The 25,376-nt window shown below is 36.9% G+C and overlaps 1 protein-coding gene across 1 annotated transcript in view; it reads left to right on the forward strand.

Moving 5' to 3' along the window:
• The window catches only part of SLC9B1 (solute carrier family 9 member B1), a 48,855-nt gene extending 24,203 nt beyond the window's left edge, over window positions 1-24,652 (forward strand). Inside the window, exons 6-11 of the mRNA XM_022567052.2 lie at window positions 11,235-11,410; window positions 15,598-15,704; window positions 16,587-16,736; window positions 20,014-20,122; window positions 20,679-20,815; window positions 22,911-24,652. Of these exons, the coding sequence (XP_022422760.2) occupies window positions 11,235-11,410; window positions 15,598-15,704; window positions 16,587-16,736; window positions 20,014-20,122; window positions 20,679-20,815; window positions 22,911-23,123 (892 nt within the window). The 3' untranslated portion in view covers window positions 23,124-24,652. The remainder of the gene's footprint in view (window positions 1-11,234; window positions 11,411-15,597; window positions 15,705-16,586; window positions 16,737-20,013; window positions 20,123-20,678; window positions 20,816-22,910) is intronic.
• The last annotated feature ends 724 nt before the right edge of the window (window positions 24,653-25,376 follow it).

Here is a 25,376-nt window from a genome sequence, read left to right on the forward strand (position 1 = left end):
CCAGGCGAGGTGGCTGTTTTTTCAAATATCCAATTTCCAACAAAAGATAACAAGGCATACAAAGAAACAGGGACTCAGGTCTCAATCAAAGGAACAAAATAAAATTCCAGAAACCAACCCTAAACAAATGGAAATGTATTACTCAACAACGAATTCAAAATAACCATCATAAAAATGCTCAGTGAGCTCAAAGATGTTGCAGACATCTAAAAGAAACCAGGAAAATGATGCATGAACAAAGTGAGAATACCAACAAGGATATAGAAACTATGAAAAAAAGAACCAAAAATAAATGCTGGAGCTGTAGAATATGATAACTTGAAAAATTGACTAGAGGGGATCAATAGCAGACTGGATCGGATGAAAAAAAAGAATCAGTGAACTTGAAGACAGGTTATTTGAAATTATAGAATCAGTGGAGCAAAAAAAAAAGCAAGGAAAGTGAAGAGATCCTAAGGGACTTGTGGGATGCCATTTAACGGGCCAACCTATGCATTATGGGAGTTTCAGAAAGAGAAGAGAGAAATAAATGGTCAGAAATCCTATTTGAAGAAATAATGGGCCAAAACCTCCAAATTTGAGGAAGGAAATGGACATACAAATTCAAGATGATCAAAAAACTCCCATTAAGATAAAACCAAAGAAACCTACACTGAAACACATTGTACTCAAGCTGTCAAAGGTCACAGAAAGTGAGAATCTTAAAAACAAGAGAAAAACAAGAGCTCCCTTAAGATAATAGTTGGATTTTTCAGTGGAAACCTTGCAGGCCAGAAGGGAATGGGATGATACATCCAAAATGCTGAAAGGAAAAAAAATGGCCAACCAAGAATACTATATCTAGCAAACCACATGTAAAAACTTCATGACGTTGAATTTGACAATGATTTCTTGGATATGACACTAAAAGCACAGGCAACAGAAGCAAAACTAGGTGGGACTGCATAAAACTTAAAAACTTCTGCCCAGGAAAGGAAACAACTAACAAAGTGAAAAGGCATCCCACAGAATGGGAGAAGATAATTGCAAACCATATATCTGAAAAGAGATCAATATTCAGAGTATGTAAAGAATTCCTACAACTCAACAAATTTTAAAAAATAACTAAATAATGGGCAAAGGATTTGAATAGACATTTCTATAAAGGACATATACAAATGGCCAACAAGCATCTGAAAGTACTCAACATTTATAATCATTAGAAAAATGCAAATCAAACCACAATGAGATAACACCTCATACCCATTAGGATAGTTACTATTTTTTAAAAAGCTAGAAAATAACAAGTGTTGACACAGACGTGGAGAAATTGGAACATTCGTACACTGCTTTTGGGAACATAAAATGGGCAGCTGCTATGGAAAATAGTTTGGAGTTTCCTCAAAAAACTGAAAGTAAAATTACCATTTAATCCAATAATGCCACTTCTGGGTATATATCCAGAACAACTGAAAGTAGGATCTCAAAGAGATATTTGCACGCCCATGTTCATTGCAACATAATTCACAATAGCCAAGAGGTAGAGGCAGCCCAAATATCCATGGACAGATGAATGGATAAAGAAAATGTGGGATACACACACACACACACACACACACACACACACACACACACACAGAGGAATATTATTCAGCTGTAAAAAAGAAGGAAGTCCTGTCTCATTCTACAGCATGGATAAACCTTGAGGACATTATGTTGAGTGAAATAAGCCGAGACAAATACTGTATGATTCCACTGATATGTCTAGAGTAGTCAAAGTCATGTTAACAGAAAGTAGAATGGTGGATGTCAGGGGCTTGGGTGAGGGGGAAAAGGGTGTTGTTCAATGAGTATAGAGTTTCAGTTTTGCAAGATGAAAAAGTTCTAAGTATATGTTACACAACAATGTGAGTATCATTAGCACTACTGAACTGTATACACTTAAAAATAAAGTTAATTTTATCTTATGTATTTTTTACAACAATTAAAAAACTTTACAGTATCCCAGTATTCAGGTCAAACTTCATCCTAGATCCGATCAGAATGTCTTGGAATGTGAATCCAGGCATCAGTATTTTTTAAAGATCCCAAGTACATGGTAAGATCACTGTCAGTGATCCCTGCTTTCTGATATTTAAACTTTTGTTTAAATGTGGGCTGGACTTACTGACTTGCTTCTAATGGACAGAATACCGCAGAAGTGATAGGATATTTCTTCTAAGAAGATTAGGTCATAAGAAGACAATGGCTTCTGTCTTCCTTGTTCTCTCTTGCACTCTCTTTAATTGCTTGTCTTGGGGGAAGACAGCTGCCATGTTGCGAGCAGCCTTGCAGAGAAGCCCTCATGGCAAGAGGTTGAACCTATCAACGGCCATGTGAGTAAACTTGAAAGCAGATCTTTTCCCATCCACCTCATGAGAGACCTTGGGTAGGAAGAGGCATACAGCTAAGCCATACCCAGACTCCTGACCCACAGAAGTTGTGAGATAATAAATGTGTGTTGTTTTAAGCTTCTAAATTTGGGCATGATTTGTTAAGCAGCAGCAGATAGATAGGTGGTTCCAATGTGCAGTAAAGTTCAGGAACCACTGAACTGGGCAAATATGTGTTTTCAGAGAATTCTAGGTTCTTCTTGAGTCCCTAGGGAAATCTTGATTATAAACTGCACCAGAGAGGTTGTACAGCCAGAGGCAAAGAAGCTAAACTGTTAGACCCTCACATCAGTCAGTCACTGGCAGGAGCTGTCTGGAAGGGGGAAGTGGTGAACCTCCTTAGCATCCACAGGTAAGCTCTTGTTATCAGGGCAAGGCTCCCAGAAAGCTGCAGTTGTCAGTGGTTAGCAGGCAACAAGCAGCAGCTGGGGCACATGTACACTGGCCTGGCAAATGGGTTCTGGTGGGGACCACGCGCATCACTACTGCAGCATTTAGAAGGTGACTGTGGAAGAGACAAGGCAAGTTTCTGGATGGGATATACGAACAGAAGGTATTCTGAGCAGGAATTTCCCCATTCCTCAGGGGTGTCATCAACCACCCCAGAAATTTTCTCATTTGCCTTTGTGACTTAGGTGCCCATACTCATTGTTCCTTCTTTTGGGCAGATGTCTTCCTTACTGACTTGTTCAAGAGGTAGGAATGGTGTGGAGACTACATCTGACTGGCCATTCTTATGGCGGTACTCTAAGTAATTACCATTTGATTTCCTCAGAGGTGCCTCCTACTCCCAGGATCTGCCTTCTGGGCTTGGGACATTTTTAGGAGTACACCATATCTTCTGTAGCAATCTTATATGCTTTTTGGCTTATGGTTTCCTTTCTCAATCCTAAACTGTCTGTCTCTAATCTTCCTGTATACACTTAGTTTCTTGTCCATTGAGGATTCCTCTTTTGTCTTCTAGCTAGGTTATGGATTTTCCTATTATTTTCTTTTCTTTTTTTAAAATAATATATATTTAATAAAATTAGGGTTATATCATACATGCTGCGTTTTTTTGTTTGAATTTCAAAATTGTATTAAATATCATCACAATTCTAATAATTAAATATTAAAAATGACAAAATTAAATAGGAAATAATTTTGAATCTTAAATAGTAGTCCACGTTTACTTAGAGGAGGATGAGGAGGTAGTTTGAATTTTTTTTCCCCACCCCACCACGGCTTTCCCCCCTTGGTGTCCGTATGTTTGTTCTCTACATCTGTGTCTCAACTTCTGCCCTGCAAACCGGTTCATCTGTGCCATTTTTCTAGGTTCCACATACATACGTTAATATACGATATTTGGTTTTTTCTTTATGACTTACTTCACTCTGTATGAGTCTCTAGATCCATCCATGTCTCAACAAATGATCCAATTTCGTTCCTTTTTATAGCTGAGTAATATTCCATTGTATATATGTACCACATCTTCTTTATCCATTCATCTGTCGATGGGCATTTAGGTTGCTTCCATGACCTGGCTGTTGTAAATAGTGCTGCAATGAGCAATGGGGTGCGTGTGTCTTTTTGAATTATGGTTTTCTCTGGGTATATGCCCAGTAGTGGGATTGCTGGATCATATGGTAATTCTGTTTTTAGTGTTTTAAGGAACCTCCATACTGTTCTCCATAGTGGCTGTATCAATTTACATTCTCACCAACAGTGCAAGAGGGTTCCCTTTTCTCCACACCCTCTCCAGCATTTGTTGTTTGTAGATTTTCTGATGATGCCTATTCTAACTGGTGTGAGGTGATACCTCACTGTAGTTTTGATTTGCATTTCTCTAATAATTAGTGATGTTGAGCAGCTTTTCATGTGCTTCTTGGCCATCTGTATGTCTTCTTTGGAGAAATGTCTATTTAAGTCTTCTGCCCATTTTTGGATTGGGTTGTTTGTTTCTTTAATATTGAGCTGCATGAGCTGTTTATATATTTTGGAGATTAATCCTTTGTCCGTTGATTTGTTTGCAAATATTTTCTCCCATTCTGAGGGTTGTCTTTTTTTTTTTAACATCTTTATTGGAGTATAATTGCTTTACAATGGCGTGTTAGTTTCTGCTTTATAACAAAGTGAATCAGTTATACATATACATATGTTCCCATACCTCTTCCCTCTTGCATCTCCCTCCCTCCCACCCCTCTAGGTGGTCACAAACCACCTAGCTGATCTCCATGTGCTATGTGGCTACTTCCCACTAGCTATCTATTTTACGTTTGGTAGTGTATATATGTCCATGCCACTCTCTCACTTTGTCACAGCTTACCCTTCCCCCTCCCCATATCCTCAAGTCCATGCTCTAGTAGGCCTGTGTCTTTATTCCTGTCTTACCCCTAGGTTCTTCATGACCTTTTTTTTTTTTCTTAGATTCCATATATATGTGTTAGTATATGGTATTTGCTTTTCTCTTTCTGACTTACTTCACTCTGTATGACAGACTCTAGGTCCATCCACCCTACTACAAATAACTCAATTTCGTTTCTTTTTATGGCTGAGTAATATTCCATTGTATATATGTGCCACATCTTCTTTATCCATTCACCTGTTGATGGACACTTAGGTTGCTTCCATATCCTGGCTGTTGTAAATAGAGCTGCAATGAACATTTTGGTACATGACTCTTTTTGAATTATGGTTTTCTCAGGGTATATGCCCAGTAGTGGGATTGCTGGGTCGTATGGTAGTTCTATTTGTAGTTTTTTAAGGAACCTCCATACTGTTCTCCATAGTGGCTGAACCAATTCACATCCCCACCAGCAGTGCAAGAGTGTTCCCTTTTCTCCACACCCTCTCCAGCATTTATTGTTTCTAGATTTTTTGATGATGGCCATTCTGACCGATGTGAGATGATATCTCACTGTAGTTTTGATTTGCATTTCTCTAATGATTAATGATGTTGAGCATTCTTTCATGTGTTTGTTGGCAATCTGTATATCTTCTTCAGAGAAATGTCTATTTAGGTCTTCTGCCCATTTTTGGATTGGGTTGTTTGTCTTTTTGTTATTGAGCTGCATGAGCTGCTTGTAAATTTTGTGGATTAATCCTTTGTCAGTTGCTTCATTTGCAAATATTTTCTCCCATTCTCAGGGTTGTCTTTTCGTCTTGTTTATTTTTGTTTTTATTTCCATTTCTCTAGGAAGTGGGTCAAAAAGGATCTTGCTGTGATTTATGTCATACAGTGTTCTGCCTATGTTTTCCTCTAAGAGCTTGATAGTGTCTGGCCTTACATTTAGGCCTTTAATCCATTTTGAGTTTATTTTTGTATATGGTGTTAGGGAGTGTTCTAATTTCATCCTTTTACATGTAGCTGTCCAGTTTTCCCAGCACCACTTATTGAAGAGACTGTCTTTTCTCCATTGTATATCCTTGCCTCCTTTGTCATAGATTAGTTGACCATAGGTGTGTGGGTTTCTCTGGGCTTTCTATCTTATTCCATTGATCTCTGTTTCTGTTTTTGTGCCAGTACCAAATTGTCTTGATTACTGTAGCTTTGTAGTATAGTCTGAAGTCAGGGAGCCTGATTCCTCCAGCTCCATTTTTTCCCCTCAAGACTGCTTTGGCTATTCGGGGTCTTTTGTGTCTCCATAGAAATTTTAAGATTTTTTGCTCTAGTTCCATAAAAACTGCTATTGGTAATTTGATAGGGATTGCATTGAATCTGTAGATTGCTTTGGGTCGTATAGTCATTTTCACAATATTGATTCTTCCAATCCAAGAACATGGTATATCTCTCCATCTGTTGGTATCATCTTTACTTTCTTTCATCAGTGTCTTATAGTTTTCTGCATACAGGTCTTTTGTCTCCCTAGATAGGTTTATTCCTAGGTATTTTATTCTTTTTGTTGCAATGGTAAACGGGAGTGTTTCCTTAATTTCTCTTTCATATTTTTCATCATTACTGTATAGGAATGCAAGAGATTTCTGTGCATTAATTTGTATTCTGCAACTTTACCAAATTCATCGATTAGCTCTAGTAGTTTTCTGGTGGCATCTTTAGGATTCTCTATGTATATTATCATGTCATTTGCAAACAGTGACAGTTTTACTTCTTCTTTTCCAATTTGTATTCCTTTTATTTCTTTTTCTTCTCTGATTGCTGTGGCTAGGACTTCCAAAACTATGTTGAATCATAGTGGTGAGAGTGGACATTCTTGTCTTGTTCCTGATCTTAGAGGAAATGCTTTCAGTTTTTCACCATTGAGAATGATGTTTGCTGCGGGTTTGTCTTATATGGCCTTTATTATGTTGAGGTAGGTTCCCTCTATGCCCACTTTCTGGAGAGTTTTTATCATAAATGGGTGTTGAATTTTGTCAAAAGCTTTTTCTGCATCTATTGAGATGATCATATGGTTTTTATTCTTCAATTTGTTAATATGGTGTATCACACTGATTGATTTACGTAAATTGAAGAATCCTTGCATCCCTGGAATAAATCCCACTTGATCATGGTGTATGATCCTTTTAATGTGTTGTTGGATTCTGTTTGCTAGTATTCTGTTGAGGATTTTTGCATCTATATTCATCAGTGATATTGGTCTGTAATTTTCTTTTTTTGTAGTATCTTTGTCTGGTTTTGGTATCAAGGTGATGGTGGCCTCATAGAATGAGTTTGGGAGTGTTCCTTCTTATGCAGTGTTTTGAAAGAGTTTGAGAAGGATGGGTGTTAGCTGTTCTCTAAATGTTTGATAGAATTCACCTGTGAAGCCATCTGCTCCTGGACTTCTGTTTGTTGGAAGATTTTTAATCACAGTTTCAATTTCATTACTTGTGATTGGTCTGTTTACGTTTTCTATTTCTTCCTGGTTCTGTCTTGGAAGGTTATACCTTTCTAAGAATTTGTCCATTTCTTCCAGGTTGTCCATTTTATTGGCATAGAGTTGCTTGTAGTAGTCTCTTAGGATGCTTTGTATTTCTGCAGTGTCTGTTGTAACTTCTCCTTTTTTATTTCTAATTTTATTGATTTGGGTCCTCTCCCTCTTTTTCTTGATGAGTCTGGCTAATGATTTATCAATTTTGTTTATCTTCTTAAAGAACCAGCTTTTAGTTTTATTGATCTTTGCTATTGTTTTCTTTGTTTCTATTTCATTTATTTCTGCTCTGATATTTATGATTTCTTTCCTTCTGCCAACTTTGGGTTTTGTTTGTTCTTCTTTCTCTAGTTCCTTTAGGTGTAAGTTTAGATTGTTTATATGAGATTTTTCTTGTTTCTTGAGGTAGGCTTGTATAGCTATAAACTTCCCTCTTAGAACTGCTTTTGCTGCATCGCATAGGTTTTGGATCGTCGTGTTTTCATTGTCATTTGTCTCTAGGTATTTTTTGATTTCCTCTTTGATTCCTTCAGTGATGTCTTGGTTATTTAGTAACGTATTGTTTAGCCTCCATGTGTTTGTGTTTTTTTACATTTTTTTCCCTGTAATCTATTTCTAATCTCATAGCGTTGTGGTCAGAAAAGATGATTGATATGATTTCAATTTTCTTAAATTTACTGAGGCTTGATTTGTGACCCAAGATGTGATCTATCCTGGAGAATGTTTCGTGCGCACTTGAGAAGAAAGTGTAATCTGCTGTTTTTGGATGGAATGTCCTATAAATATCAATTAAATCTATCTGGTCTATTGTGTCATTTAAAGCTTCTGTTTCCTTATTTATTTCCATTTTGGATGATCTGTCCATTGGTGTAAGTGAGGTGTTAAAGTCCCCCACTATTATTGTGTTACTGTCAATTTCCTCTTTTATAGCTGTTAGCAGTTGCCTTATGTACTGAGGTGCTCCTATGTTGGGTGCATATATATTTATAATTGTTATATTTTCTTCTTGGATTGATCCCTTGATCATTATGTAGTGTCCTTCCTTGTCTCTTGTAACATTCTTTATTTTAAAGTCTATTTTATCTGATATGAGTATTGCTACTCCAGCTTTCTTTTGATTTCCATTTGCATGGATTATCTTTTTCCATCCCCTCACTTTCAGTCTGTATGTATCCCTAGGTCTGAAGTGGGTCTCTTGTAGACAGCATATATATGGGTCTTGTTTTTGTATCCATTCAGCAAGCCTGTGTCTTTTGGTTGGAGCATTTAATCCGTTCACGTTTAAGGTAATTATCGATATGTATGTTCCTATGACCATTTTCTTAATTGTTTTGGGTTTGTTTTTGTAGGTCCTTTTCTTTTCTTGTTTCCTACTTAGAGAAGTTCCTTATCATTTGTTGTAGAGCTGGTTTGGTGGTGCTGCATTTTCTTAGCTTTTGCTTGTCTGTAAAGCTTTTGATTTCTCCATCGAATCTGAATGAGTTCCTTGCCGGGTAGAGTAATCTTGGTTGTACGTTCTTCCCTTTCATCACTTTAAGTATATCATGCCACTCCCTTCTGGCTTGTAGAGTTTCTGCTGAGAAATCAGCTGTTAACCTTATGGGAGTTCCCTTGTATGTCATTTGTTGTTTTTCCCTTGCTGCTTTCAATAATTTTTCTTTGTCTTTAATTTTTGCCAACTTGATTACTATGTGTCTCGGCGTGTTTCTCCTTGGGTTTATCCTGTATGGGACTCACTGTGCTTCCTGGACTTGGGTGGCTATTTCCTTTCCCATGTTAGGGAAGTTTTCTACTATAATCTCTTCAAATATTTTCTCTGGTCCTTTCTCTCTCTCTTCTCCTTCTGGGACCCCTATAATGCGAATGTTGTTGCGTTTAAAGTTGTCCCAGAGGTCTCTTAGGCTGTCTTCATTTATTTTCATTCTTTTTTCTTGATTCTGTTCTGCAGCAGTGAATTCCACCATTCTGTCTTCTAGGTCACTTAGCCGTTCTTCTGCCTCAGTTATTCTGCTATTGATTCCTTCTAATGTAGTTTTCATTTCAGTTATTGTATTGTTCATCTCTGTTTGTTTGTTGTTTAATTATTCTAAGTCTTTGTTAAGCATTTCTTTCATGTTCTGGATCTTTGCCTCTATTCTTTTTCCGAGGTCCTGGATCATCTTCACTATCATTATTCTGAATTCTTTTTCTGTAAGGTTGCCTATCTCCACTTCATTTAGTTGTTTTTCTGGGGTTTTATCTTGTTCCTTCATCTGGTACATAGCCCTCTGCCTTTTCATCTTGTCTATCTTTTTGTGAATGTGGTTTTTGTTCCACAGGCTGCAGGATTGTAGTTCTTCTTGCTTCTGTTCTCTGCCCTCTGGTGGATGAGGCTATCTAAGAGGCTTGTATAAGTTTCCTGATGGGAGGGACTGGTGGTGGGTAGAGCTGACTGTTACTCTGGTGGGCAGAGCTCAGTAAAACTTTAATCCACTTGACTGCTGATGGGTGGGGCTGGGTTCCCTCCCTGTTGGTTGTTTGGCCTGAGGCGACCCAACACTGGAGCCTACCTGGGCTCTTTGCTGGTGCTAATGACAGAATCTGGGAGGGCTCACACCAAGGAGTACTTCCCAGAACTTCTGCTGCCAGTGTCCTTGTCCCCACGGTGAGCCACAGCCACCGGCCGCCTCTGCAGGAGACCCTCCAACACTAGCAGGTAGGTCTGGTTCAGTCTCCCCTGAGGTCACTGCTCCTTCCCCTGGGTCCCGATGCACACACTACTTTCTGTGTGCCCTCCAAGAATGGAGTCTCTGTTTCCCCCAGTCCTGTTGAAGTCCTGCAATCAAATCCCACTAGGCTTCAAAGTCTGATTCTCTAGGAATTCCTCCTCCCGTTGCCAGACCCCCAGGTTGGGAAGCCTGCCGTGGGGCTTAGATCCTTCACTCCAGTGGGTGGACTTCTGTGGAATAAGGGTTCTCCAGTCTGTGAGTAACCCACCCAGCAGTTATGGGATTTGATTTTACTGTGATTGCGCCCCTCTACCGTCTCATTGTGGCTTCTCCTTTGTCTTTGGATGTGGGGTACCTTTTTTGGTGAGTTCCAGTGTCTTCCTGTCAATGTTGTCCAGCAGCTAGTTGTGATTCTGGTGTTCTCACAAGAGGGAGTGAGAGCATGTCCTACTCCGTCATCTTGGTTCCTCCCTCTCCTATTATTTTCATGTCTTCATTTCAAATGGTTTTGAGATGGAGGTAAAGGCTGCAATTTGTGCTTGACCCAACATCTTGAATGAAATTTCTATAGAGTTTTAACCAGCACTAAAGAATGTGTGAACATTTTTACCACCATTAAATGACATTCACTCAAGAGCAGAATTTTTGCATTCAAAGTCATTGTAAAGAGAAGATGTGGTACATATATATAATGGAATATTACTCAGCCATAAAAAGGAATGAAACTGGGTCATTTGTAGAGATGTGGATGGACCTAGAGTCTGTCATACAGAGTGAAGTAAGTCAGAAAGAGAAAAACAAATATCGTATATTAACACACATATGTGGGATCTAGAAAAATGGTACAGATGAACCTATTTCCAGGGTAGGAATAGAGACACAGATATAGAGAACAGACATGTGGACACAGAGGGGGAAAGGGAGGGTGGGACAAATTGGGAGATTAGGGTTGACATATATACACTATCATGTGTAAAATAGATAGCTAGTGGGAACCTGCTGTGTTGCACAGGGAGCTCAGCTTGGTGCTCTGTGATGACCTAGATGGGTGGGAAGGGGGGTGAGGGAGGTCCAAGAGGGAGGGAATATATGTATACATATAGCTGAATCACTTTGCTGTACAGCAGAAACTAACACAACATTGTAAAGCAATTATACTCCAATAAAAAAGTCCTTGTAAAGGTTAATACATTTGTTGTACAATTTACTATAAAACACTTTTGTTAAAAGGATGTTTTTAAGTTGGTTTTCAAAGATTTTTCTCTCAGTTTTGTAGTCAGTGCAGTCTCTCCTGCTGTTGTTGTCCCTTCCATGCTACATTTGCAAGAAAAGGGATATGGTTTTGAGAAAGGCATTCCAACCTTATTAGTAGCTGCCAGCAGTTTGGATGATGTCGTGGCTATCAGTGGATTCAATACGTGCTTGAGCATAGTCTTCTCCTCAGGTAAACAAAAAAATACAACAGCTACCGTACAATTCATTGCTTTTTTGGTTCTTTAAACAAGGTTTGTGGCTTTGCCTCTGCATTTATTAATGAAGACTTTTCTATGTAACATCTTTTTATTCTTCATAGACAGCTCATTCTAGACCAGAGAAGGAATTTCAGTGGGTTAAGATACCACTACTTAACACAAATGATTTCCTTTTAATAACTAAATATTCCAATTAATCTGATAACCCGTATTATTACCATTTATCTGCTCTTGTTGCTTTGGAATTTTGTCACAGTTTTCAATAGAAAAATTTAGGCAGCAGTATTATTAGTACTACTAATATATCGAATAGATATTTTGGAGATGTACCTTTCTGACCATCATTATAAATAACTGGTTGCTCTGTTACTAAGCCAACTTAAATATATAGAGTGTGGACAAGTGTGTGTCTTTTTGGTAGTGATGGGACAAGATCCTGCAACAATTCTAAATCCCAAGGTGATATTTGGTCTTGAATGTCACTTGGCAGAAATTGTGAAAGTAAACATTCCACATTTAATAATGCATTAATTATCTGCCAGTGTTCGAAGTTCAATATTCTGTATTATTAAAGCACCAAAACATTTTAAAGCTGAAAAGTTATATATATAGTTTCTCTTAAAATCATAAGATATAAATGAATAAGAAGGAAAAAAGTGAAAATATAGAAATAAAGTATGTAATAGTTATACCCCCAGGAATAATAATTGTGAATCTTTTGATGTAAATTCACCCAGACTTCTCCTTTTCTCCCCCATCCCCATCTATCTCTAGCTCTTTCTCTCCCTCCCAATATTCTTATAAAATTATTGAATAGTAACCATACTTTCTTATAACCTGAGTTGTTTTGCATTTACCTGTGTATTGCAAACATGGTCCTTTTCAGTAAATATTTCTATGACATTTGAAATGGTTGCATAGTATTCGATTGGCTGCATCATGGTTACTTAACATGTTGAAAATTGAAATTGACACCAGTATTTACTATTAAAATAATGCTTGGTTGAACAGCTAAATAGTTGTACCTAATCTTAATGTTTTCTTAATCTTTTTTAATACTTTAAAAAAAAATTTTTATTGTTTGCTGTGTTGGGTCATTTTTGTGCGCAAGCTTTTCTCTAGTTGTGGCGAGTGGGGGCTACTCTTCATTGCGGTGCGTGGGCTTCTCATTGAAGTGCCTTCTCTTGTTGCAGAGCATGGGCTCTAGGCACCTGCGCTTCAGTAGTTGTGGCTCAAAGGCTCAGTAGTTGTGGCACACGGGCTTAGTTGCTCTGCAGCATGTGGGATCTTCCTGGACCAGGGACTGGACGTGTGTCCCCTGCTTTGGCAGGCAGATTCTTAACCACTGCGCCACCAGGGAAGTCCCAGTATTTTCTTAATCTTAAAAGAGAAATTATTGAGTTAAAAAGTATATAACATTCTAAGATTTTTGAAATATATTGCCACAATATCTTGTCCTACCAGGGTGCACAAGCATGCCAGTTTCTCTTCACCTTCTTCAAAATTAGGTATTTACTAGTCCTTTTTAGCTTAGCTAATTTGGCAGGTGAAGAGTGAGGTCTCTTTAAATGAAGTACTTTGAATACTAGTGATGTTAAACAAATGTTCGTGTTTATTGGCCATTAGCATTTTGGAATGTTTAATAGATTGCTTTTCTTGAAATATTTTGCCTATATCCTATAGGTGTGTTCATCATTTGTTCTTTTGATTTGTTAAGATTCTGCACAAAATTAAGAATGATAACCATTTGTTTTATATGGGTATGGTTTTTGTAATTTGACTTTTAACTTTATCTCTTTTCTGCCATTCAGAAGTCCTAAATTTTTTATTGTCAGATCTGGCCACCTTTTCCTTGACTGGTATCAGTCATTCTTTCAAAAAATATTTTTTGTGCTCCTCTTCCATTGTACCAGCTACTGTATCAAACACTGAGGATCAACAGTGAACAGCAATATTAGTTTTTATTGAGTAATTGCTTTGTACTTGCTGTAAGTTCTGTAGATGTTTTGACTCAATAGTCACAATAGTGCTGTGCTCATTTTGCAGATAAGGAAACTAAGGAACAGAGGTTAAGTAATGTGCTCAAAGTCACAGATCTAATAAGTAGGGGAACCAAGATGCAAACCTAGCAGTCTGACCCCAGGCCCACACTTTTAACTACTATTCTATCCTGCCTCCCGACACAGCAGACAGAGAAGACCACGTGGCCAATGGTCTCAAGGGGTTTATATTAAACAAATAATTACAGATGTAATAAATATTACATAGCATAAGATGCTAGGGGAACATGCTACAGGAGACCAAACCTAATTTGAGGAGGACTGAAAAAGTGGAAACCAAGCAGGTACATGCTTAAAAATCCTCTTCCACCACATAACTATGTAAACTGTCTCTTAAAAGTTTAAGGACTTTTAAAGTTTTATTTTACACATTAGATCTTCAAAGCATCTATATTTTGGAATATAGTAGATATTGAGATCTAACCTTACCTTCCAGGTCAATTGGCCCTTTTACCATTATGTAATGTCCTTCTTTACGTCTTGTGACAGTATTTGACCTAAAGTCTATTTGTCTGATATAAGTATGACCACCCCTGCTCTCTTTGGGGTACCATTTGCATGGAATATCTTTTTCCGCCCTTAAAGTTTATAGCAATCTGTTTTAAAATGATAACAACTTCAATTGCATACAAAAGCTCTACTCCTCTACTCCTTTACCTCTCAGCCTCCTCACTTTATGTTATCATTGTCACAAATTACATTTTTTATATTATGTATCCATTAACATAGTTTTACAGTTATCTTTTGTGCTTTTTTTTTTTTTTTTGCGGTACGAGGGCCTCTCACTGTTGTGGCCTCTCCCGTTGCGGAGCACAGGCTCCGGACGCGCAGGCTCAGCGGCCATGGCTCACGGGCCCAGCCGCTCCGCGGCATGTGGGATCCTCCCATACCGGGGCACGAACCCGTGTCCCCTGCATCGGCAGGTGGACTCTCAACCATTGCACCACCAGGGAAGCCCTGTGCTTTTATCTTAAATTCCAAAATAGAATTAAAAGTGATTTCCTTATCACCATTAAGGTATTACAGGATTCTGAATTCATCTATTTACCTTTACTGGAGGTTTATATTTAATGCTTTTGTGTTGCTGTCTAACACCCTTTTATTTCCACTTTAAGGATTCCCTTTAACATTTCTTGTTAGGCAGGTCTAGTGGTGATGAACTCCATCAGCCTTTGTTTATCTGAGGAAGTCTTAATTTTGCCTTCACTTTGAAGGACAATTTTGTGGGATAGTATTCTTGGGTGGCATTTTTTTTTTCAAATTTTTGAATATATCATCCTACCTTCTTATAAGGTTCCTGCTGTGTAAGCCTCTGATAATTTTATGGGCGCTCTCTTATATATGATGTGTTGCTTTTCTCTTGCTATAATTTTTTAAATGAGCAGAAAGCCTTTTGGACTGTATATTGTTGTTAAATGGGTGTCTCTGTAGGGGACCAAGGTTCTGGGGTTCCCATTCTACCTTCTTACTGTTGTCACCCTCCACTTCTATTATTTTTAATGGGAAAATAGTTCTAAAATATGTATATTTACATACCTTATTGAGTTGGATACAACAAACTACACGTATCCATGAGACATTATATTGAAAAATCAGTTGATCCTTGAATATTCCTAGGATTGACCCTGGGTTAAATCTTTTTTTTATGTTGTTGTTGTTGTTATTAAATTGTCCTTTTTATGTTTAAATCATTTGTTTATCATAATAGAATATCAGAGGAAAACATTACCAACCATGTGCTAGGTGCCAGAGGTTCTCCTTTGCCAGCCTCTGTGCGTTCTTCTACCTCACCTGGTCTTTTAGGTTGGGTGTGTAAGGGGAGCACATTGTGGCTTATTACTGCTTTGTTTTCTGGCCTATTTATTCAATGAACATTTCTGAGTTGTGTCTACGTATTAAATCATTGGAGAGTACATATTCAATTTATCAAGTAGATGTGTATATGTTTTCATGTGTTGGAACATTAAAGGTCCATTTTGGTATATTTGTTCTATGATACATACCTTTCTTTATGAATCACCTGCATTTGATTTTCCGATGTGTTGGGTATGTGAAAATACTTCCCTATGAAATGTGTTCCTTCTTGTGCGCCCTTACAGGTGGTGTACTTAACGACCTCCTGTCTGCTTTGCGGGATGCACTTGTTGCTGTGCTGGTAGGAATTGTTTTGGGAATGTTTACTCGATATTTTCCAAGTAGAGATCAGGTAAGTAAAAAATAATCTATTGTTTGGAAGTACAGTATTTCTTTCAAAAGACATTTCTTTCAAAAATTTGAACTTTTAGAAGATCCATGAAATAATAAATTTAATATTTAGTTCGCTTTCTCCAAAAGAGGCCTCCAGTGCCTACTCTGCTTAAAACTGAGCACAGCTGTGATTGATCCAGGTCAGTGGCCCTAACTGAAGTCCCTGCTTCCTGATTAGGCAAATAAGGAATATCAGAAAAATGTACTTAATTCAGAGTACCTTCTCCATTCCATCCCACTCCTTTCTTCATTAAATTGCCTGTTGACTCCTGACATTTTAAAAAAAGTCTTTTTCCCTCAAACTTTACGTTGAACATTTTTGGAGAAATATATTCCCATTTATCTCTGCATATTTTCTGACTTAAATTCACTCCCGCTCCCTTTGACCAAGGACACACTATCAAACTCAACCCCTTCCTGCCCTAAAGGATATCCCATTACTCTTAGATTTCTGTAACTTCCATCTTAATTTCCCTGCAGTTATTGTCTTAGCTAAAAAGATATTCAGACATTTATTTTTGAGAATTCTTTGGATATGTTATATGGAACTACAGGTTATATGGGTCTCTTTTCTTTCCTTCTTCTCTTACAGTTAAAGTATTATAACCATTTTACTGACATTAGTATCAGAGATATGGCAGAAGATGAAACTCAGTAATTGCAAATTTTGTCACTTGATACCAAGTTTGCTAAAATATGTGGTGAGAAAGTCAAAATTTTAGACATTATTTTATCCAACATAAGACATGGTATCAAAGGGTCAATAATAAATGATAGATAATATGATAATTGTATTATATCTTTAACATAAATTAATTTCCAAATATCTATCAAATTCTAGGGAAAGCTTGCAGTGAAGAGAGCATTTCTTATTTTGAGTATGTGTGTTTCTGCTGTCTTAGGCAGCCATCGCATGGGTTTGCATGCAGCTGGAGGATTATGCACACTAGTGTTGAGTTTCATTGCAGGGACAAGTTGGTCCAAAGAAAAGGTGAATATTTTTAATACACCATTTTTTAAAAGATAAAATAACTGCATTTTTCTTACATCTATAATGGACATTTTAGGAAATTGCACTCTAGTTGGAAGATGTTCCATAAGTTTGTATCTTCAAGGCAGTGAATGAATCAGTCAAGGAAATAAAATATTTAGAAGAAGGACTACAACGCAATCAGAAGTTGAGTTATCACATCAGGCCTCTCTCTTTTTCCCAAGTTTAATGCAATAGGATTATATAACTTTTATTGATTTAATTATTTTATTTATTAAAATTTTAGTTATACAATTAATACATGCAAATATGCTCATAAAATATTAAAACAGTAAGAAGGGGACTTCCCTGGTGGTGCAGTGGTTAAGAATCCTTCTGCTAATGCAGGGGACATGGATTCGAGCCCTGGTCCGGGAAGATCCCACATGCTGCTGAGCAACAAAGCCCATGCGCCACAACTACTGAGCCTGCGCTCTAGAGCCTGCGAGCCACAGCTACTGAGCCTGCGTGCCACAACTACTAAAGCCCGCGCACCTAGAGCCTGTGCTCCGCAACAGGAGAAGCCACCGCAATGAGAAGCCTGCTCACCGCAACGAAGAGTAGCACCCGCTCACCTCAACTAAAAGAAAGCCCGCATGCAGCAAGGAAGACCCAATGCAGCCAAATATAAATGAATAAATAAATAAATTTATTTTTAAAATAATAATAATAAATAAAACAGTAAGAAGGCCCACATATGGAATACAATGTAAAAGACTCCCTTTCCCCCACCATTGCCAAATATCAAATCCCCTTCCCAGATCATTTCCTCTAATCACTCCTCTATCTGTAGACAGATCACTTCCATGTTTTGTTATTACAAACAGTACTTCCATGAACAATCCTATTCATGTGTGGTTTTGCAAATGTATAAGTACTTCTGAAGGAATAGATTTCTAGAAGTGGAATGGCTGGATTTAGAAATTGTACATTTCTATTTTGATGGGTACTGCCAAATTATCCCTAAAAAGGATTTTATTTACACTGTTTACTACCAGTGGTGTAGGAGAGTCTCTAATACCTAAACCCATCAACAATCTTGGATATTATCAATTTTTTTTTAACAATGGGTAAGAAACTATATTACATTGTTATTCTTTATATTTCTCTGATTAGTAGTGGAGTAAGCTTCTATCCATATATTCTTTTATAACTACTTACTCATATTCTTTGCCCATTTTTTAATTGGTTTATTAGCCTTTTTGTTCCTAATTTATAGAGTTTCTTTATATGTTAGGGCTACTAATTCTTTGTTGTCTACAGGTTGCGTGTAATTTTTGCTTATCTTCAACTTTTTTTTTGATGTCTTTTTTATGGCAGTAAAATTTCCTATAGTCAAATCTGTCAGTTTTTCCTTTTTGGTTTGGGTTCTGCATCTTGTTCAAGAAAAATTTTTTCATCCAAGATTATGAGATTATAAACATTATAACATCTTATATATTATCATCTAATACTTTGGTCGTTTGTTTTGTTTTTCATTTAGTTCTTTAATCCCTCTGGAATCTATTTTTGTGAATGATGTGAGGTAAGGATGTACATGTGTGTGTTTATATATATGTATTCATAGACATACATATATATATACATACATATAATATATATATGCATATGAATTGTATCGTCTATTTTTGCCAAAGTATTTATTGATTAATCCATTAATTATTCAATGACTTTTTAAGTGTCTCTTTTAACATGTGCTAAACTCCTATATATATATATGTATATATAAATTTACTTCTGGAATCTATTTAAACTTATCTATTTCTATGCCAATACCACTCTATTTTTTTTTTTTTTTGGCGGTACGCGGGCCTCTCACTGTTGTGGCCTCTCCCGTTGTGGAGCACAGGCTCCAGGCGCGCAGGCTCAGCGGCCATGGCTCACGGGCCCAGCCGCTCTGCGGCATGTGGGATCCTCCCGTACCGGGGCACGAACCCGCGTCCCCTGCATCGGCAGGCAGACTGTCAACCACTGCGCCACCAGGGAAGCCCAATAAATACCACTCCATTTTAAATCACTGTAGTTTTATGTCTCAAAATCTATATAGAAGATTCCCTCTTATTATACCTATTTTTAAATTATTTCTTGGCTGTTCCTGCCCATATTCTTTCTTAGATAAATTTTAGAATCAGCTTGAGAACTTCCCTATCCAAAAATCATATGGGCATTTTGTTTAGCATTCTGATAAATTCATAATTATAAGAGAAATTAAATCACTAATAATAAATTACAAATAAATGAAAACTACTGGTTTGTTTACATGATAAAGGAAATCAAAAGGTAAAGAATAAATAGATTTTAAAGGTTAAAAGTAACAACTAGGATAATGTGCTACAAAGAAGAAAGAGTAATATTGGTTTTCTTTTGTTACTTCCTTTTTTAAACTTACTTTTATAAACGGCAACCAGAAAACCTAGTCATAAGGGGAGTAGTTATGAAGATAGTTTATGCCTCAAACAAAGGATATTAAAGTTTTATGTATCTCCACCTGTAAAAAAAAAGATAAACCCAAACTGAGACTAAAATCTCTTCATCCAAATTCCTGGAAAAGAGCCAGAGTACTGTTATGTCACTAGGGGCATTTCCTATAACCATGTAATTGTGGAAGCAGCACTGGGGGGATTCATTCCCAGAAAGGGAAGCCAGGCAGGCAATCAAGTTAGAATCTATTAAATGTTTTGGTTTGGTTTTAAGGAGAAAGTAACTTTGATGTTTTCAATATGGCTCCTTTGGAAGCAGGCCTAACAGATTACCAGAATTTTTTTCCTAGTTGTTTAGGACCTATCAGGATTCACTTTCATGGGATTTGGTCCCAGGATAATTTTTAGTGGAGGTCTTCCCAGCTCATTTTTGAGAGCTGAAATGTCTGAATGATCTTGAGTATGTTCTCATCAGGCATGATGTAGTTCTATCTCTGTTCAGTTGCCTTACAAACAAAAGGTAGAACTCTTACTGTACCATCAGAGCATGTGTGGAACTTCAAAGACCTTACTTGTTCCATGACAGAATTACCAAATAATATTTTTATTTTATTGCTTTGTAGATTTCTTTTAATCAAATTCTACCTAGGTGTTTGTATAAAAGAATTAACCTACTCATTTAATTTTTATTATTTTAACATTTCTTCTACAAATAAAATATCTTAAGTTTATTAAATGTTAAGAGAGACTTTAAACTTCTGAAATGCAAATACTTATATGTGTCACAATAACTGAAAATTTATTACCCTTTTCTACAGATTAGAGTCCAAAAAATTATTGGAACTGCATGGAATATTTTTCAACCTCTTCTTTTCGGTTTGGTTGGAGCGGAAGTATCTGTCACATCTCTTAAATCAAATGCTATTGGTAAGAATGATTAGAGGCACAAAAATATAAGATTTGAAAATATTTAAGAAAACTTTGAATAATTTTTATTTTTATTTACAACATGTCTTTGAATGCTACAAGGACCTTCTTCAGAAGTACATGTGTAACATACATTTGTTCTTCCTTTATCCTGTACGCTCTTTGTAACCAAAGACAACCCTGAATATCTTCCCTGAGTGATCTGAGGAAATGGAGATTAGAAATTTTTCTGAGGGGAAATATTGGATACCATTAGCATCTTTTGAATACTTTCATTTATAGTAAAAGTTCAACGTCTGTTAGCTCAGAATTAAATAAATGTAATTTATCTTATTTTTCATCATACCTCCACCATCATATTATCTCTTGCACTTTACATAGAAGCCTCAATCATATTTGTATTATTATGATTATTGTTTTTACTTAAAAAAATAAAGATATACAGAGACACTAGCCCTAAAATGCTTTCAGCCCATTTACAAATCATATCTCTAGGCATAAAGAACCACTACTTCCCAAATATTGTGTTATTTATGTTTGTTTTTATCTGTTGCAGGCATTTGTGTTGTTACACTGAGTTTGGCATTATTGGTTCGAATTTCTTTTACATTTGTATTGATGTCTTTTGCTGGTTTTAATTTTAAGGAGAAAATATTTATTGCTTTATCGTGGATGCCCAAAGCTACAGTCCAAGTAAGAACATATTAAGTCATTCTAATTATTTTAATGTTGATTTTTTTAAAAATTCTAAATGAAAAAAACATCCAGTCACAAAATATGGGCCATTAATCTTACTTTTAAAATGTTTGATTGATCGTAACTACTCATTAAAATTAATGTACTCTTTAAGAAACTCACTTTTAAAAGCAATTTTTCTGAAATTGAAAACTGTGCTTTTAATGACAAATACTTCCTAAACTTACAAAAATATTTTTCTATTTTCCCAAGATATAAAATAAGAGTATATCTGAATGCGCTGAAAAGGGCACATCATTACTTCTGGGCGTTCCTGCCAAATACACATAACGTCAATCTTATCATGAGAAAACATTAGACAAAAGCAAAGTGAGAGACAGTGTGCAAAATTGACCAGTACTCTTCAAAAGTGTCAAGGTCACGTAAGACAAAGACAGACTAAGGATCTGTCTCCCATAAAAGGAGACCAAGGCAACACTTACTAAATGCAGTGGATTTAGTTCAGGCATTGGCTCCTGGTCCAAAAAAAAGGACATTAGTTGGACAGTTGTTGAAATTTGCATGAGGTCTCTAGATTAGTGTATGTGTGTGTGTATATATATAATATATATTATATCAGTGTTAATTTTCTGATTTTTGGTTATTGTACTGTGGTCATACAAGAGTTAACATTTGGGAAATCTGGATGAAGGGTATATAGAAAGTCTTTGTATTACTTTTACAACTTATTTGTGAGTCCAAAATCACATAAGAAGCCCCTGAAAGTGAATGAACTTGGGGGTGGGGGGTAGGGAGCAGCAACTCTGTGCATGGGGAGGAGCTGGTTGTGGGGCTGTAGGATGCTCTGAGGAGTGCTTTGCCTTTAGGTATCAGAGTGTGAGGTGTCAGATTTGCATTATATTTGAATCATTGTTTAAATCTTAAAAAAAAACACCTTTTTTGATTATTAAAAAAAAGTATATCTGAAAATTGGAATTTTTACATTTTGCTGAATATTGTGGAGCTAAGTGTTACGATTTTAAACTAGAGACGTTGATTCTTTTTAAAATATATCTTTCCTATGCCTGCCACCCATTCTACCATACATGAATGCACATATATTATTTTTAATTATATATTTAATTTGTATGGCTATTTGATTGATGACTGAATCTCCCCGCTAGATTATATAGGAAGGATAGGAACAGTGCTTGTTTTTTCTGTTATTCTTTTTCCCTAGCACTTAACACAGTGCCTAACATGCAGGAGGTACACAATAAATAAGCATTGCATGCCTACAAGAATGAATGATGAGTGAATGAAAGAGAGAGAAAAGCCAGACCTTGTAGTTTTGCTCTCTGATTCAGTGATAAGGTATTGCTACTTATTGTCAGACTGTTTAACCTGGCAATACAATGTCTTGATTTCCTGAGATTTTCTCCATTGTTATTCCAAAACAGAAGCTTGTGAGTTTCCATGCAACAAAACTCTCTATATGTCATGGTTAGAAAAGCAGGTCCTTGGGACCAGGCTGCCTATTTTGAATACCATGTTACTTGCCTATAACCTTAGGCAAGTTACTTTGTAACGTCTCAGTGCCCAGTGTATAGATTCCAAACCTCTTGTCAGTTTTACTGTATCACACTGCCTCCCAGTAGTAAGAACAAGAAGACAGACAACAAAATCCTAAAGAACCATAAGAAACCTTAGCATTTTGTGTTGTCTCATTGTAGCCAGGGACCTGGTGGTACATGGTAAAGGCAAATATGCAAAGCTCTGGTTTAGGTGAAACTCCTAAGGTTCTGAAAATAATGTGAGCACTCAAAAAATATATTTAAACAGGGGAAAGCTGAGATGACAAGAAAACAAAAACAGCCCCCAAATGTCTGCACACTGGTTTGTCACTTTTTCACTGTCCTTCCAGATATATTTGCTAGGAAGAACATAGGATTGATGAGTAATTTATGAAAATTCTTCAACACTTTGTCTTGTCTCTTTTCTAGTAGTCTAGTGCTAGGTGTTATTTGTTTTAACAGGGCTATTTACTTTTATTATATGTTAACTCCATTTAACATTTTTCTTTATGCCTCATCTTTTTCTCCTCTAAATGTAGGCTGTTTTAGGTCCTCTGGCTCTAGAAAGAGCAAGAATCAGTGCACCCCATTTGGAACCATATTCGAAGGATGTGATGACAATAGCTTTTCTAGCCATCTTGATCACAGCTCCAAATGGAGCTCTAATTATTGGCATTCTGGGACCTAAAGTACTTACTCGCCATGATCCAAACAAAATGAAAGTGGAATTAGCAGGATTAGAACTTCATTAAAAAGTTGATTTGCCATCACCTGCCTGCTTCTCTTAATGAATTCTCTTACATGAGAGAAAAATTAAAAAGTACAAATATGTGGAGACTACACAGAACCAAGGAGTTAATAAATATATGATTTCACTACAGATGTTTCCTATGACTTTTTATTCCAAAGTTAATTTAACAAAAATAATATAAAATAGAATGCCTTGTTAGTATTTATGTGTTTCAAGAACAAAGTAAATTTATAAATACCCTAGGAAAGTTGAAAGAACTCTATCAGGTTGGATTTACTGTCATAATACAAACTAAGCATAATAAAAAATTAAATGAACCTAATGACAGAAAGATAAGATAGTATAAGTCTCTAAATAGGAGTAGAACTCTCCATCAGGTTAGTAATTCAGTTAAAAGGATTACCAGAAAAAAGAAATAAAAATGACAAGAATAAAACACACCAAATTTAAGTGGGTCAACTGAATGCATTTTAAATTCTGGTTTTACTACAGTTTATACAGTGCTTTTCACCTGCATCCCATCACTTGGCTACATAATTTGTGGGGCCCAGTGGAAAATAAAAATGTGGGGCCCCTTGTTTCAAAAACAGGGAAAAAGTGCAGTTAAAAGAATTAAAGTGTTTCCCTTTAGACTATTTTATTATGCACACAATATCATAAGAACAATAGTGACACATGAGTAACAACATACACTTACAAATTGTAAAAATAAACTTTTGGTGTCATAATTTATATAATACAACAAATAATATCTTTTTTTTTTTTTTTTGCAGTACTTGGGCCTCTCACTGTTGTGGCCTCTCCCTTTGCGGAGCACAGGCTCCGGGCGCGCAGGCTCAGCGGCCATGGCTCACGGGCCCAGCCGCTCCACGGCACGTGGGATTTTCCCCGACCGGGGCACGAACCCGCGTCCCCTCCATCGGCAGGCGGACTCTAAACCACTGCGCCACCAGGGAAGCCCAAATAGTATCTTATTAACATGGTAGCTTGGTGATAAGATTTTCCTGGCTGCTTCTGTGCAAATTTGTGTATTAGGTTCATCAAAATTTATACTTTTAGCCACTCATTTTCAATCGATATGATGGAAAGTGACATCAGTTGCTCTTGACAAAGGCACGATCACAAAACATTTCTGATAATTTTTCATTTTGAGAAGAAACTTTCTGCTCATACAACCATTATTGGAGCTGTTAAGAGTATTCTACAAGCTGCGATCACATCGGGATACATTTCTGATAAATTATTTTGAAATACAAATTCTAGTACATCTAGAGCTGATGATTCTCGCAGAACGCTTTTTTCTAAAAAGATTTAACTCTTCATACAGATCAGTTTCATGTAAGCCTGAATTTAGTTTTAAATGTAAATGTATACACTGATACATTGGAAATGTATCAGTGTATACAATGATATTTTAATGTTTACTGTCTGACATTTCCTGTGACTTGTGGAGCTTATACCAGAAACCAAAAGTGGCTTCATGACTTGTATATAGTTCAATCCCCTATTTATGCATTCTTTCGCTATACCTTGAATTACAAGGGAAATTTATTTTAAAATTGTCTTCCTCTTTAATCATTGGTTCATCAAAGCTTGATATGGATATAGTGTTTTTTACCATCAAATGTGACAACGTTTACGTTTAATTTCTATTTATAAGCCTTTGGATATTCGTAGCATTACAATAGCTTTCAAAACCAGAGATTCTAAGTTCACTGACGAGTTCTAATAACTCCTGGCATGCTGTATTGCAATGTCCATGTGTTTACTTCAATTCTGTAATAATTTACTGACAAAGTTTACTACCTGAGCCCCTGCAGTTCCTACCCTGGCCCTCAGGCCAGAGAGTTAATGTTTATGTAGGTCCCCCCAGGACAGGCTCCAGGGATAGAGTTCCTCATCTCTCCTAGTGTCTCTCACTGCTGCCACCATCACCACCAGCAACCCAGGCCTAGGTCCCAGCCCCGGCCACCCCCTATCCAGGACCCCACAGTGCCCCAGGCCACCCCTGGCATATGTGTATGTGTGTAGCCCAGCAACCAAGCTAACTGCTTGGAGCACTGCCCACTGTGCCTGTGTGCACTGCAACCTGGCACATCCCATGTGCATACTGTGTTGTCCTGTCAGACGTCAATTACAAAGCACAAGTTCAAAGAAAAAATTACTGACTTTCAAGATGGCGACAGCAAAGCACTAAACGAAGTCCTTCTGAGAGTGGGACTCTGTGAGACTTGAGAGGTTGCACACCTGTGAA

This window comes from Delphinapterus leucas, chromosome 5 (genome assembly GCF_059928025.1).
Source record: "Delphinapterus leucas isolate spDelLeu-1000000601 "Yukka" chromosome 5, BTC_Dleu_Yukka2, whole genome shotgun sequence".
Classification (NCBI taxonomy): Eukaryota; Metazoa; Chordata; class Mammalia; order Artiodactyla; family Monodontidae; genus Delphinapterus; species Delphinapterus leucas.